General features: G+C 69.3%; 2 protein-coding genes across 6 annotated transcripts; one reads left to right on the top strand and one right to left on the bottom strand.

Annotated features, from left to right (window-relative positions):
• Positions 1-1,187: 1,187 nt before the first annotated feature.
• RUNDC3A (RUN domain containing 3A) lies at positions 1,188-6,399 on the top strand (the record flags this gene model as incomplete). 2 transcript variants are annotated; one of them, XM_084275733.1, is made up of 11 exons in its annotated part: positions 1,188-1,294; positions 3,008-3,123; positions 3,241-3,374; positions 3,955-4,040; positions 4,140-4,229; positions 4,337-4,417; positions 4,561-4,726; positions 4,907-5,064; positions 5,494-5,631; positions 5,779-5,885; positions 6,135-6,399. In XM_084275733.1, 11 exons carry the CDS (start codon positions 1,188-1,190, stop codon positions 6,275-6,277), a joined length of 1,326 nt encoding a protein of 441 aa, XP_084131859.1. In that variant the 3' UTR covers positions 6,278-6,399. The 2 variants fall into 2 exon arrangements, with proteins under 2 accessions (XP_084131859.1, XP_084131858.1); XM_084275732.1 differs by having other exon boundaries at positions 3,008-3,374.
• Positions 6,400-7,187: 788 nt separating this feature from the next.
• SLC25A39 (solute carrier family 25 member 39) lies at positions 7,188-13,304 on the bottom strand. Of its 4 annotated transcripts, XM_084275457.1 has the most exons (12): positions 13,212-13,304; positions 11,067-11,175; positions 10,898-10,957; positions 10,231-10,275; positions 9,463-9,572; positions 9,277-9,344; positions 9,014-9,138; positions 8,711-8,884; positions 8,478-8,587; positions 8,253-8,334; positions 8,083-8,163; positions 7,188-8,009 (listed from the first exon to the last, which is right to left on the bottom strand). In XM_084275457.1, exons 2-12 carry the CDS (start codon positions 11,161-11,163, stop codon positions 7,891-7,893), a joined length of 1,071 nt encoding a protein of 356 aa, XP_084131583.1. In that variant the 5' UTR covers positions 11,164-11,175; positions 13,212-13,304; the 3' UTR covers positions 7,188-7,890. The 4 variants fall into 4 exon arrangements, with proteins under 4 accessions (XP_084131583.1, XP_084131580.1, XP_084131582.1 ...); XM_084275454.1 differs by having other exon boundaries at positions 8,711-9,138; XM_084275456.1 differs by having other exon boundaries at positions 8,263-8,334; positions 8,711-9,138.
• Between the last annotated feature and the right edge of the window lie 1,502 nt (positions 13,305-14,806).

Below are 14,806 nucleotides of genomic sequence, written 5' to 3'. Positions count from 1 at the left end.
AGGGGAGCAGGGTGAGCTGGGGAAGCTTCGTGCACACGCGTGTGCACACACCAGCTGCCCCCGCGACTGGGGGACACGTGTGGCTGCTGGGGGGTCGCTGCGTGTGCCCCAGCCGTGGGGTGAGGCTGGTGCTGCCCCTGTGCCAGTCCTGGGGTGACCACTGGGGCAGGGGGCTGCAGGCTGCCGGCCTGCCCCACGTTTTGGGGAGCCGGTGGCACCCTCGGCGGGGCGGGGGGGTGAGATAGCTGCGGGCTGGGTGCGTCGATAACGGCCCCCGGCGTTATCTGGGTGCTGCCAAGGGCTCCCCTCCCCGCAGCAGCCACGGGCATTTTGGGGGTCCCTCCCCCCAGGGTGCCCCCCTGCCCCTCGGGGTGGGTGCGATGGGCTGGGACTCCTGTGCAGGGGCAGGGGAGGGTGTGGGGCACCTTGGGGGGCACAGAGAGGGGGGATGTGTCCCCACGGCTCATGGCTGGGGGGGGGTACCTCTCTGCAGGGGGGATGTGGGTGTCCATGGCACTCGCTCCCCCGCGATCTTCCTGTCACTTCAGTGGGGAAACTGAGGCACAGCACAAAAGCAGCGTGGAGGGGTCCCTCCCCCAGCCCTGACACAGCCGGCCCCCGGGACCCCGCACCCACCCCCCTGCTGAGGGGTCCCACGCACCCCGCAGCCCCCAAACTGATGCTCAGCATCCCCCCAAAGCAGCGACCCGAGGCGGGGGGGGGGGGGCGGGGGGACGACACGACACACGACACACGACACACGACACGAAGGACCCCCAAATTTCCCCGGGAGCTGCCCGGGGTCTGTCCGGAGCCCATCACCCCCCCGCCCCCCCCGTGGCTCTGCCCACGGGGTCCCATCGCTGGCGCGTCACAGCGGGGGGCTGGGCCCTGCAGGGCGGGAGGAGGGGAGGGGCCCCCCCGGGGACCACTGCCCCCCCCCCTGCACCCTCCCCTTCATCCCCTCACCCCCTCCCTCCCCAGGGAAGAGATTTTTGGGGGCGGGGGGGGGTGCCCGGAGGCGGGGAGACGACCAGGCCCCGCACCCTCTATTTTTGGGGAGGGGGGGGAGCAGCGCGCGGCCCGTCGCGTGGGCATCGCGCGGGGAGCGCAGCCTGCGGCGGGCGGGGGGCCTGGCGCGGGGGGGCCCACGGGAGAAGGGGCATCGCCCGTGGCCGTGGCCCTGGATGGAAGCGAGCTGCGTGCAGGCTGCCATGGCTCTGGGGCTCTCCTCCAAGAAAGCTTCCTCCAGGAACATCGTCGTGGAGAGGAAGAACCTCCTCACCGTCTGCAGGTGGGGCCGGCCAGGGGGGATTTTTTAGGGGGGGGGGGGCGACGACCTGAAAATAGAGTGGGGGGGTGTGGGGTGAGGAGAGGAGCGGGGGGAAGGGAGAGGGGAGCATCGCTGCTGGGGATGGGGATGGGGAGGGGGATGGGAAGGGGGATGAGGAGGGGGATGGGGAGGGGGCTGGGGATGGAGATGGGGGGGTAATATCGCCTCCCCCAGCCCCCCTACCCCGGGCACTTTAGCGCTGGGGGGGGTTGTTGTTGCTGCAGTCGCTTTTTTGGGTGAAATTCAGGGTTTTTTGGGGGATGGGGATGCGGGGAAAGGGGGGGGAGGGAGGCTGCGGGGCTGCGGGTGGTGGTGGGAGCGGGGTGGGGGGGCTGGGGGGGCTGGGGGGGCTGCCGGGAGGGCTGGGGGGGCCGGGGACACGACGACAACATGGAGGCTCCGGGGTGCCGGGGGCAGCCGGGTCGGGCGGGGAGGGGGGCGGGTGAAGTCGGGGGCGGGGGTTGGGGGAACCGAAGGTGCGGGGGGGGGGGTTGGGGGGGGGTGCTGAAGCCGGGGACCCCCCCCTGCGGGCGGGGGGCTGAGGAAGTGACGTCAGGGCCCCGCTCCGGGCGGCGGGGATGGAGGGATGAAGGCGGCAGGGATGGAGGATGAGGGTTGTCATGGCAACGCCCGGCTGGACTGGGGGAGGGGTGTGTGTGGGTACTGGGATGGGGGTGGTGGGCCCGGCGGACCCGGCCTGTGCCCAGGCCCCAAGCTCAGGGATGGGGTGATGCTCCCCCCTCAGCCCCTGGTCAGGGGCTGCTTGTGCTGGGCTGGAGGCGGCCCCCGGGCTGCTGGGGGGCTGGGGGAGCACCAAGGTGGGGGACTCTGTGCCAGGGACCCACAGGTGCTGCTGTGGGGGGCTGGGGGACCCCAGGGCTTCTCGCCATGGCACGGGGCACCTCCAGACCCCACTGTCATGACACAGGGACCCCCTGAACCTCCTCAGCGTGGCACAGGGCACCTCCAGGCCCTGATGTCACCACATGGGGACCCCCAGAGCCCCTCAGCATGTTCCAGGCCCCACTGCCATGCCAGGGGGACCCCACCCATCCCCTCGCTGTGCTACGGGGCAGCTCCAGACCCCTCACCCGGCACCAGGATGTCTCCAGACCCCACGGTGGTGCCACCAGCCACCTCCAGCCCCCGTCCCCGGGCACCCTCCACCTGCCGCCACAGGGGCTCCCACTGTGACCCACGGGCAGGACGATGCCCCCTCCCCTCCCCCCACGCAGACACCTGCCCCGTGCGCCCTGTCCCGCTGTGCTCAGCGCCGCGCTGCCCAGCACGGGCGGGCGGAAGGGGAAACCATCACCGCCCGCGCACGGCCGGGCAGGAAGGGGCCTTTGTTCGCCCTTCCTGGCCACTCGCTCGGCCGGGCAGTGGCAGCCGCCTCGGGGGCTCCCCGGGGACGCGGGGCCGGGGGGGTCACAGCCTGAGGCTCGGCCCTCGTCCCGCCCCGGGTGCGAAGGACAACGGCTGCCAAGGGGCTGTTCCACTGCTGAAACCTGGCGTGTGCTGGGAGCTGGGAGCAGGGAGAAGGGACCTGGGAGCTGGATACCAGGAGCAGGGTGCTGGGAGCTGGGAGCAGGGTGCTGGGAGCAGGGTGCCAGGTGCTGGACGGTGGGTGTGGGGTGCCCATCCCCTCCCCCCGTGATGCCCGTGGCCCCCCAGGTTCTCGGTGAAGACCCTCCTGGAGAAGTACACGTCAGAGCCCATCGATGACACCTCCGAGGAGTTCGTCAACTTCGCTGCCATCCTGGAGCAGATCCTCAGCCACCGCTTCAAAGGTGACGCCGGCACGTGGGGCCTGTCCCAGCCCTGGGCCCTGGGGGTGGGGAGCTGGGGGTTGCCAGGCTGGGGGTTGCCGGCACAGCAGCCCCCCCTGACTCCCCCTGCCCCCCCAGGCCCCGTCAGCTGGTTCAGCTCGGATGGGCAGCGCGGGTTCTGGGACTACATCCGCCTGGCCTGCAGCAAAGTGCCCAACAACTGCGTCAGCAGCATCGAGAACATGGAGAACATCAGCACCTCCAGGGCCAAGGTCAGGGGCTGCCAGCCCCAGCCCTGCCCCTTGCCCTGTCTCCACCTCTGTCCCCATCCCCATTCCTATTCCTGCCCGTTCCCATTCACACCCTGTCCCTGGCACACAGACCCGTCCCCATCCCATCCCCAGCCTCATCCCATCCACATTCTCTTCCTCATTCTCATCCCCATCACATCCCCATCCCCTTCTCCATTTCCATCCCAGCCCAGCCTCAGCCCCAGCCCATCTCCATCCCATCCCACCCCATCTACATCCCCATCTACATCCCCATCCCATTCCCACCCCCATCCCCATTCTCACCCCCATCCCCATCCCATCCCATCCCATCCCATCCCATCCCACCCCCATCCCATCCCCATCCCATCCCCTCCACCCTGCCCCTCCTGCAGCCCCTTCTCACCCCACAGGACCCCATGGGGTCACTGGAGTGAAAAGGGAGCTGTGGGTCCCTGCAGAGTGATAACAGCACCGACAGCAGCTCCTGGGTGGGAGCACCCAGAGCCCCGGGGGCAGGTGGGGGTGTGGGGGGTGCAGCTGAGGGTGGCACCCGTCCTCAGGGCATCACCCCCCCTTGCAGGGCCGTGCCTGGATCCGCGTGGCGCTGATGGAGAAGCGCATGTCCGAGTACATCTCCACGGCCCTGCGGGACACACGGACCACCAGGTGAGCACCCCACGTGCCCCCGGGAGTGCTGAGGGCGCGGGTGCTGCGGGGGGTTCGGGGTGCCGGTGGGTGCACACACAGCCCCCTCCCTCCCCGCAGGCGGTTTTACGACGACGGGGCCATCATGCTGCGGGAGGAGTCCATGGTGCTCACCGGGATGCTCATCGGGCTCAGCGCCATCGACTTCAGGTAGGGGTGGGCGATGCGGTGGGGTGGGGGCACCCTGCCCCCCTCTGTCCCCCCTCCGCCAGCCCCCGGGACCACCCTGACCCTCTGCTCCTTCTGCTGCCCCTCAGCTTCTGCCTGAAGGGCGAGGTGATGGACGGCAAAATGCCCGTGGTCATTGACTACACGCCCTACCTGAAGTTCACCCAGAGGTGGGTGCCCTCCCCAGGGTGGGGACCCCACCACCCCTCCCCTGGTACCCCAGTGAGGCTCAGCTGGGCTCCCCCAGCACACGCCAGCCCTGGGTGCTGTGGTGCCCTCTCCACTGAACCCCTGTGCCCCCCCTTCCCCCCAGTTATGATTACCTGAGCGAGGAGGAGGAGCGGGGCAGCGTGGAGAGCAGCACGAGCGAGGACAGCTCCCCCGAGCACCCCTACCTGCCGCTGGTCACGGATGAGGACAGCTGGTACAACAAGTGGCGCAAGATGGAGCAGAAATTTCGCATCATTTACGCCCAAAAGGTACCAGGGGCCCCCTGGGTACCAACCCCCCTGGGATGCTCCATGCTGGATCCCCGCTGCATCCCTGCATCCCGCTGCTGTGGTGACCCAGCCCTCTCTTTGTCACCCTGGGTGGCCCTGGGGACATGTGGGGGTGTCTGGTGGGGGTGACGGGGCGCTGCTGATGGTGGCCTTGCGCAGGGGTACCTGGAGGAGCTGGTGAGGCTGCGGGAGTCGCAGCTGAAGGACCTGGAGGCAGAGAACAAGCGGCTGAAGCTGCGTCTGGAGGAGGTGATGGTGCAGAACCAGCTGGAGAAGAGGGAGCTGGAGGGCATCATCCTGGAGCTGCAGGAGCAGCTGTGAGTGGGCACCTGCTGCTGCCCACCGGCCCTGCCTGGGCGTGGAGGGTGGGGGGTCCCTGGAGCCTGGGTGCCCCGCGGGCTCTGGCTGGGTGGGGGGTCCCCAGTGCCCCACCAACCCTGAGGAGTGGGGTGAGTGGTGGTCCCGGCACCCTGCACACCCTGTGGGGTGTGATGGGAGGGGGGGTCCCAGTGCCTGGGTGCCTCCTATGCCTGTGGGACACAGTATCCCATATACCCCATGGGGTGTGAGGGGTGGCAGGTCCCTGGTGCCCAGGTGACCCCATGGAGGGTCCCCAGTGTCCCATCTGTCCTGTGGGATGTGGTGGGTCCCTGGTGCCCCACAGATCCATCCCACAGGCCGTGTCACCCGGCGGGTCCCTGGCACCGCCGGCCGTGCCGGGCGCTGAGCACCTGCCTTTGCCACAGGACGGGGCTGATCCCCTGTGAGAACCCGCAGCTGACCCAGCTCTCCAAGGAGATGGTGACACCCCTGGTGAACCAGTGGCCCTCGCTGGGGACCCTCAACGGCAACGAGAGCGGCTCGGAGGGCAAACTCTACAGGAGGTAACCCCCTCGGCGCCCCGACCCGTGCCCAGCGCCCTATCCTGCCCCAGGGGGTCTGGCCCGGGCAGGGGGTGGGGAGGGGGCTGGCAGGGCTGTCCTGGCGCCGGGGGCCGTGGCGCGGGGGAGCTCAGCGCCGTCCCTCCGCAGACACAGCTTCGTGAGCACCGACCAGCTCTCGGCCGAGAACAGCCTCAGCTCCGACTCCCAGCGCCTGGGCGAGGGCAAGCGCGAGGGCGAGCCCTGGGGGCCCATGGGTAAGACCCCCCCCCACCGTAGGGTGCTCAGCACGTCCCCCAACACACGCACAGGCATGTGGGGACCCCCCCCCCCCCCCTCCTCAGCGATCCCTTCCCCGTGCCAGGGCTGCTGCCCAGGGCTGGTGTGGGTGCCGCCCAGGTCCCCCCCGGAGAGCTGGTCCCTGTCCCCATCCCCTTCCCCCGCGGCAGGGCTGGGTGCCACCTGCAGCCCCCCCCGCGACGCCGGCGCCCGCTCTGTGCCCGCAGGGAAGGACCCCACGCCCTCCATGCTGGGGCTCTGCGGCTCCCTGGCCTCCCTGCCCAGCTGCAAGTCCCTGGCCAGCCTCAAGTCCAACGAGTGCCTGGTGAGCGACAGCACCGAAGCCAGCCCGACCCGCAGCCCCAGCTGAGACCCGCGGCCCCCCCGCCGCCCCCCGGCCCGGCCGCCCAGCCCCGCGTCGCGACAGAGGACTGACCTCGCTCCCCAGGGACCGACGAGGGATGCGCCAGACCCACCCAAGGGAGGTTGGGGACCGGCAGCCCCCTCCCCGTCTTGACACCGCCCCCCGGCTGCGCCTCGGCCCCCGGCTGGAGACTGGACCCGCTGGGATGGGGATGCTGGGCCGGGGATGGGGATGGGGATGGGGGGGGAACGGGACACGCTGGGACCGACCGCTGCTGGTGAACAAGGGGGGGGGAAGGGGCCAAAGCCCCCCCGGGGCCGAGACTCCTCTCAGCCCCCCCCCGCCCCGCGCTCCCCGCGGGCGCCCACCCGGGCTTCGCCTGCCCTCTAGTGCCCGGCGCCGCGGGGGGCTGCCCCGCCCCCCCCCCCCTGCAGCATAGCCCCCCCCCCCTCCCCTTCCCCTCCTCTCTTGGGTTTGGGGTTGTTTTGGGTGATTTTGGTTTTTAATTCAGCCCCATCTGCCTTGTTGGAGCAAAAGAGTCAATAAACGCAGCAAGTCGAGGCGGCTGTGAGACCCCCACCCAGCAGGGAGATGGGGGGGGGGGGGGGGGGGGGGGGAGGATGAGCCCTTGTGGCCCCCGCACGAGGTCCTGTCCCAGGCCCATCCCCGGGGGGGGATGGACACAGTGAACCTCCCCCAGACAAGCTGGGACTCAGCAGGTCACTCTGGGATGGGGCAGCCCCTGCCCCACCACCAAGGGGGTGCTGCTGGGGTAACTGGGGGAAGGTTGTGGGGCTCCTTATTCCTCAGAGAAGCCCAGCAAAGACCTGGGGGGTGGCAGCCCCGTGCCCACACAGCAGGGGCAGGTGTGGGGGAGCCCCACAGCACCCAGGGAGCAGGGAAAGAAATCCCTGCCTTAAGAGACAAATAATCTTTCCATTTATTTAAGAAAATAAGAGAAAGCCGCCCCTGGCATCCCGGGGCAAGCTGGGACAGCGCCCACACCAGGCACGATGCTGGGACAGGCCCCGCAGGGAAGGGCCAGGGCAGAGGTTTGGTGCCTGCTGACCCCCCAGAGCAGCAGCGAGGTCTGTCCCACCCTGAGCAGGAGGGCTGGAGGCAGGGAGAGGGTCCCAACCCCTCCCTGTGGCACAGAGCGGGCAAGGGGAGGCTGTACGTGACTGAGGGGCAGACCCCCAGCCGGAGCAGGGCTGGGGGGGGCACAGGTAGGCATGGGGAGGAGCCCCAAGGGTTTGGTCCTTGGCAGAAGCCCAGCTCCCAGGTCCTGCTCTGTCGAGGCTCCCAGGCCACCCAGCCCTGGCCTGAGCATCCGTGAACGCAGCAGCAGCATCTGTCCAGGCTCCAGGGATGAGCGTGGGGGGCTCCACCTCCCCCCAGTGTCACAGCAGCAGGCACAGATGTCCCCCAGGGTGGCTGGGGATGGAGCACAGGGCCAGGCTGGCCCTGCCTCTGTGCGCAGGCAGCGGGGAGGCAGAGCTCAGCACCAAGGCACTTGGGCTCTGCAAGGCCGAGTGCAGCGCGCTGCTCCCAGGGCACCGTGGCGGGGAGGGGGTCGGCACTGGCCCTTGGGCCCCCTCCCCACCCAGCCCTGGCCCAGCTCACAACCCCCGCAGCCGCCGCTCTTGGTTCAGCTTCTGGAAGAAGGTCTTGCCGAACTCGTAGGTGCTGATCATGATGGCACAGGCGGGTGCCACCTTGATGACACGGGGCAGGAAGCCTGCAAGGACAGTCCCGTTAGTCCCTGGGGGGCAGCAGGACCCCCGGCGCGGGGCGGGGGGCGCAGCCTCTACCTGCAAACAGCCCCCGCGTGCCAGACTCGGCGTGGATGCGCCGCAGGAGGAGCCAGGTGGAGGATGGCTTGGAGGCTGCAGCTGCGGGGAGAGGGGAAGCAGGTGAGGGTCTGGGGACACCTCTCTACCTTTGGGGGGTCCCAGCTGCCCCCCAGAGCTCGGCCCCTCACCTGGGCGCACCTCGCTGTCTCCCAGCTCGATCTGCCGCTGGGTCTTCACCACGTCGAAGGGCAGCGTCAGCACCGCAGCCACCTGCGGGGGCAGCAGCCGGGCTGCGAGCGGGGACCTTGCTGTCCCCACCGCGCTGCCACCTCCCAGCGCTGCCCCAGCATCCCCCCTGGACCCCACGGGGCTGTGAGCCCGGCTCGTGGCTGAGCCCAGAGCCCCAGACTCACCGTCCCAGAGATGGCCCCGGATGCGAAGCTGATCATGAAGGTGGCCTCGTCCAGCTTGGCCTGCCCGCAGAGCCATTCCCTCACCAGCTCGTAGTTAAACCAGTACAGGGCTGGGAGGAGATGAGAAACACCAGTACGAGGATGAGGCACCCCAGCCTCCCCCTGCACAGTGCTGCCCCAGCCTGTGCCCCCCTCTCCCCGCTCCAGCTCCCCCTGTCCCCACGCTGCCTCACCCGAGAAGGGGACGTCCCGCAGCACGGTGGGTCCCCAGCCCCTCCAGAGGGACAGCCACCCGTCCTGAGCCACTGCCGACTGGATGCAGACACCCAGCTCCCTGTAGCTGAGCTGGCGGGACTGCATCTTGGTGCGGATGAGCTCCAGGGGGCTGATCACCGTCACGGCGCCCACTGCGAGGGAGGGGACAGGGCGCTCAGCACAGGGGACAGCAGAGCCAGGTGACGAACAAGAGAGGCGCTGTGCTGTGCTGGGGGGCTGCAGGGGGCACGGGGCAGCCCCCGCAGGGAAGGGGTACTCACGCCTGGCCAGGGCTCCAGCCAGCAAGGGGATGTGGGGTCCCCGGCTGCCTGTCCGGGCGTGCAGACAGTCCCGCAGCTGGTCGTAGGTGGTGAAGTAAATGACGGTGGCTGGCACAGCCATGACCCTGCGGAGGAGACGGGGCCGTGAGGGGCATGTGTGCCCTCCCCAGGGGCTGGCACGGGGGTTGGGGCAGGTGCCACATGCCTGGGCAGGTATCTGTACCCAGATTTCCCCCCCCCCACACCCAGGCAGGATGACTCACAGGGTGGGGGGCAAGCCGCTCCACAGAGACCTGATGCCCTCGTAGCGCGTGATCTTCACAAAGGCATCCTGGGGAGAGAGCAGAGCGCAGGGAGAGGGGCTAAAGGGGCAAGCACAACCCCCAGCATAAACCCTGAGCCCTCCCTGGGACAGGGAGACCCCTGCCCACCCTGCCTGTAGCCCCTACCAGCGTGCCAGTGAAGCAGGTGGGGGCCTTGTACCAGGGGGTGCAGCTGTTGCCGTTCTGGCAGACGTACAGATGGTCCATGAGCCCGTTGCAGTAGAGGAAACACTTCCCTGGGGTGGGAGGGAACAGCACAGCCATTAGACAGGAGACCCTTCCCCTCTGCACCACACTCAGCCGGTTTGATCCCCCCAGACCATGATCTCTTCCAGGAAAGAGCCAAACCCTCAATGCCTGAGCCCGGTGGGAGCCCCAGACCAAGGCCAGGAGAGGGATAACCTCCTGGGAAGAGGCTGACTGCAGCCAGACCCAGGGGCTGGGGGGGATCTGTCCCCATCATGGGGACAGGAGCACGGCAGCTGCCTCTGGCACAGTGGGGATGCCATTGCAGGGTGTCACTGTACCCCCTCCACCATGCTCCTGGGCCAGGCACGGGCAGGCCAGGCAGCAGGCGGGGCAGCGGAGACCCAAGGGAACTTCGGTGCAGCAGCAGGACAGAGTGACAAGACAGGGGGACCACAGCCAGCCAGGCCTGTTGCACAAGAGACCCCAGCAGACAAGAACCCAGTGGGGCTGTTGCATGGCCAGGCCCAAAGTGGGGCTGCAGGAGCAGCTGTGGGGCTGTGGGCAGCCTCAGACCCCACGGAGCGGGATGTCCTCCCAGATGGAGGAGCCCAAACCTCCACCACCAGGGAAGCAAACTGGGGTCAAGGCTGGGGAGAGCGAAGCTGCCGGTGGCAGGAGCTGCCCAGAGTCCCCAGGGGTACTCACATGTGGGCTGCTGAGTGCCCCAGGGCACAGACCGTGCTGGCAGTGCTGAAACACAACGGGGACAGGCTGAGTGACACGGGGATGTGCCATTCCTGGAGCACCCACGTGCCCCACAGCTCGGAGCCAGGCAGCGAGAGCACTCCACGGGTGCAGGGGGTGTGGATGCCCCACAGCCACTTCCCAAGCAGTCCCTACTGTCACCAAACCGTTCCCTGGGGACCGGCCCCAGCCCACTGACCCCACAGACAGAACCCATGGGGCCTCTGCTGCCCTGGGGAAGCCACGGGGAGCAGCATGGAGACAGGCACAAAATGCAGAGGGGGAAAGAGCGAGCTGCTGGCACTGGGGTGAGCCCTTCTGCCCAGCCCCCTGTCACGGGGGGGCTGCTGGGCACAGCGCTGACCACGCTCAGTGTCAGCACGGGGCTGTGGAGGGGGAAGGACGGAGCCCAGCACGGGCCTGGCTCCCCCAGCGGGGCCCCCTGAGCCCGCGAGGACGAGGGGCCCGTGGTAACCTGTCACCTCACCACGGCCCCACTCTCGGGAGCGGAGAAATCCCCCCCCACCAGCCCTGCCAACCCAGACCCCCACCCGGGCCGCTGGCTGCCTGGCTGGGCAGGGGGGCTCAGCGCTGGCTGCAGACCCCACCCTGCCCCCAGCGGGGTTACCTTTGGAGAAGGGGGTCCGTTGGGCCTGCAGCCGAATCTTCACCACGTCCAGCGGCGTCACTGCAAGGCAGCAGCCGTTAGCTGCGGCACCCCCCGCAGCCCCCCAGCCCCTGCAGCCCCCTGCCAGCCCCCCAGCCCCCTGCCAGCCCCCCCAGCCCCGCACCCTCACCGAAGAGGGAGGTGAGGATGGCGCCCGTGCCCGAGGCCAGCATCTGCTGCAGCGGCGTGATGCCCCCGCCCGCGCTCGGCAGCGTCTTCTCAGCCATGGTGCTGGTCCCCTGCAACACAGACGGGGGATGCTTGGGGCTGGGGGGGGTCTCTGCCACCCCCGCCCCAGCATCCCTGCTGCACCGGCGGGAGGACGCGAGTCCCGCCTCGCGGCTATCGGCACGGGGCAGGCACGGCCCCCTCCCCACCGCCCACGCTGCCCCGATAACAGCCCCAGCCCCGCCGCTGGCAACGGGCCCAGCCGCGCCAGACAGGGGGGGCCGGCCCAAATCACCCCCCCCCAGCCCCTCAGGGAGCCACGGTCACCCCCTCCCTGTGCCTGGGGAATGAAGGGACAGGAAGGAGCAAAATCCAAAGACCAGATGGGCCCCAGCAGCCCCCCCCTGCCCAAGTGAGGGGGCAGCAGAGCCCAGTGCAGACACAGAGGGACAGCCTGGGGCAGGGGGGCATCCCCCGCACACAGAGGGCACAAGCAGCCCCGAAAGGGCGTGGGTGTCCAAAGCTGCCCCTCCCCTCCTCCACGGCCAGGCCTGGCAGGGCTGCAGCCCTGGGGAGCAGCGGGGATATCGCACCCTTCCTGCGGTGGGAGGGCGCAGAGCGGCAGCCCCGGTGTGCTGGGCAGCTCAGGACCAGCTGCTCCTCCTTGCTGCGGCACCGGGACAGTCCTCAGGGCAGCCCGGGGCTGGGGCAGGAGGGTTTCCAGGCTCTGGGAACTCGCAGGACTATTTATATAATTTTTTTAAGCTAGGAAATGCAGGAAAAAAACCCAACAACCCCCCCAAAAAACCTTCACCACCTGACTCAGCAATTCTGCAAGGTCAGAGCAGTCATAAACCTCCCAGTTACAGGCTCGGGGCGCGTTAGGTGCCCAAGGCTGTGAGCAGGGACGGGTCCGCCCCAGAGAGGCAGACGCCAGCCCCGGGGGCAGAGCTGGGCGCTGGGCCCACCCTGCCCGCCACGGGACGGTGCCCGGGCGCCCTGGCCGGGAGCACGTGGCTGTTGCCAAACCGCGCGGCGGGCACGGCGCTGGCCCCGGCACGGGATCCTGCCCCTCTGAGCCGGCCCTTCGTGCGAACCCCTTACGCAACCGGGAGGAAAACCTTCTGCTCGCGGCGCTGCGACACCTGAACGGCTTAAAAATGCCACCACACCGCCCTCTCCCCCTCTGCAGGGGGGAGCTGAGGACCCCCAGGGCACTGGGAAGGGCTTCCCGGCTGCGTCCGAGCTGCCTCTCAGCCGGGAGCTGCTCCCTTTTCCACCCAGAAGGAAATAAACCCCAAAAAGCATGATCAGAGCCCCACTGCTCAGCCTGGGGCGCTGGAGGGTCTGGGGACGGTGCTGCGATGCTTGGTGCGAAGAGGGGGGCGCAAACTCACGGTGAGAAGGCAAAGGCAAGAAACTCCGGAGACACGAGGGCTCAGCAGCCTCTGAAGGGTGCTGGGCACCCAGCAGGGGGGTGCTGGGCACCCAGCAGCGGGAACACCGAGGGGAACGCGGCGGGCAGCCCCCTCGGGACCCACCCAGCACCCGTGCTGCTCAGCCGGGGGCTGCCCGTCCCCCCCCGCCCCGTCCCTGGAAGCGCCCGAGCAGCACCAGGGGCCCCATCCTGCCCGGGCACAGCCCCGCCCGCTGCCCCGGCCCGGGAGCTGCCCGAACAGGCAGGGGCGGTACCCAGGGACTCGGGGGGGGGGAACAGCTCGACCGTGACCCCCAGCGCTGGGCCGGGGGACAAACCTCGGTCCCGGGGGGCGGGCGGACGGGGGCTGCTGCTTCCCCGGGGCCGCAGAGGCGCCCAGCCTGTCCCGCCGGCCCGGGGAGCCCCGTGCTGCAGCCCGGACCCCTCCGCGGGGGCTGCAGCCCCCCCCCCCCCCGGCTCGGTGCCCCCGGGCTGGGGCCGCACCCCCTCCGCCGGGGCCTCCAACCCCCCACGCACCTGACACCCCCTCCCCAAAGCGCCGCCCCCCTCCCTCCCCCCGGGGCCTGCAGCCCCCCCAACCCCTCGCCCGGCCCCCCGGGAACCCCGGTCCCGAGGGGAGCTGCGGCCGCGCGGGGAGCCCCGGGCGAGCCCCGCCCCGCCCCGCCCCACCTGCTCATTCCAGCCGCGCGCGGCGCTTCCCCCCGCCGGTGCCGGTGCCGGTGCCGGTCCCGGGAGGGCTGCGGGCGGCGGCGGCGCCTTTAAGGAGCCCCATGGACACCCCGCGGCCGCGCGCCGGCCCCGCGCGCTACTTCCGCCCCGCGCCGGCAGCCCGCGCACGCGCCCCGCGGGCCCCTGCGCCCCCTGCTGGGCCGGGGGGGCGGCTGCACGCGCGCCGTGCACGGGGGGGGTGTTGCACGCTCGGGGCGGGGGGGGCTGTTTGCACGCGCCCTGTGCACGGGGGGGGGACACTGCAGGTGTGAGGGGCTGGTGGTTGCACACCCAGAGGGGGTTTGCACGCTCACCGCGCCCAGGATGCCTCTGCACGCCCGCTGTGCCCAAGGCGGTGGCGTTCGCACACTCGCTGTGGCTGCCACGCTGGTGTTTGCACACTCGAAGTGGTGTGTGCACGCCTGCCACGTCTGAGGCGGCCGTGCCTGCACACCCGCGGTGGCAGCGGTGTCTGCACACCCACAGTGGTGGTGTCTGCACACCCATGGTGATGGTGTCTGCACACTCACAGTGATGGTGTCTGCACACCCGCGGTGGTGGTGTCTGCACACTCACAGTGGTGGTGTCTGCACACTCACAGTGGTGGTGTCTGCACACCCGCAGTGGTGGTGTCTGCACACCCGCAGTGATGGTGTCTGCACACTCGCAGTGGTGGTGTCTGCACACCCACAGTGGTGGTGTCTGCACACCCGCAGTGATGGTGTCTGCACACTCGCAGTGGTGGTGTCTGCACACCCACAGTGATGGTGTCTGCACACTCGCAGTGGTGGTGTCTGCACACCCGCAGTGGTGGTGTCTGCACACCCGCAGTGATGGTGTCTGCACACCCGCAGTGATGGTGTCTGCACACTCGCAGTGGTGGTGTCTGCACACCCGCAGTGATGGTGTCTGCACACTCACAGTGATGGTGTCTGCACACCCGCAGTGATGGTGTCTGCACACTCACGGTGGTGGTGTCTGCACACCCACAGTGGTGGTGTCTGCACACTCACAGTGATGGTGTCTGCACACCCTCAGTGGTGGTGTCTGCACAACCACAGTGATGGTGTCTGCACACTCACAGTGATGGTGTCTGCACACCCACAGTGATGGTGTCTGCACACTCGCAGTGGTGGTGTCTGCACACCCGCAGTGGTGGTGTCTGCACACCCGCAGTGATGGTGTCTGCACACTCACGGTGGTGGTGTCTGCACACCCACGGTGGTGGTGTCTGCACACTCACAGTGATGGTGTCTGCACACTCACAGTGATGGTGTCTGCACACCCTCAGTGGTGGTGTCTGCACAACCACAGTGATGGTGTCTGCACACTCACAGTGATGGTGTCTGCACACCCACAGTGGTGGTGTCTGCACACTCGCAGTGGTGGTGTCTGCACACCCACAGTGATGGTGTCTGCACACTCGCAGTGGTGGTGTCTGCACACTCGCAGTGGTGGTGTCTGCACACTCGCAGTGGTGGTGTCTGCACACCCGCAGTGATGGTGTCTGCACACTCACAGTGATGGTGTCTGCACACCCGCAGTGATGGTGTCTG

This window comes from Gallinula chloropus (assembly GCF_964237585.1).
Source record: "Gallinula chloropus genome assembly, chromosome: 26".
Classification (NCBI taxonomy): Eukaryota; Metazoa; Chordata; class Aves; order Gruiformes; family Rallidae; genus Gallinula; species Gallinula chloropus.
This window is presented reverse-complemented; position numbering and strand designations above follow the sequence as displayed.

Excerpts from the sequence above, each read along its gene's own strand:
- SLC25A39 (XM_084275454.1), bottom strand. The coding sequence starts at position 11,163 with ATGGCTGAGAAGACGCTGCCGAGCGCGGGCGGGGGCATCACGCCGCTG. Across the intron at positions 10,958-11,066 it reads CATCCTCACCTCCCTCTTCG|TGACGCCGCTGGACGTGGTG; the intron begins GTGAGGGTGCGG and ends GCTGCCTTGCAG. Across the intron at positions 9,573-10,230 it reads GGGCACTCAGCAGCCCACAT|GGAAGTGTTTCCTCTACTGC; the intron begins GTGAGTACCCCT and ends CTCCCACCCCAG.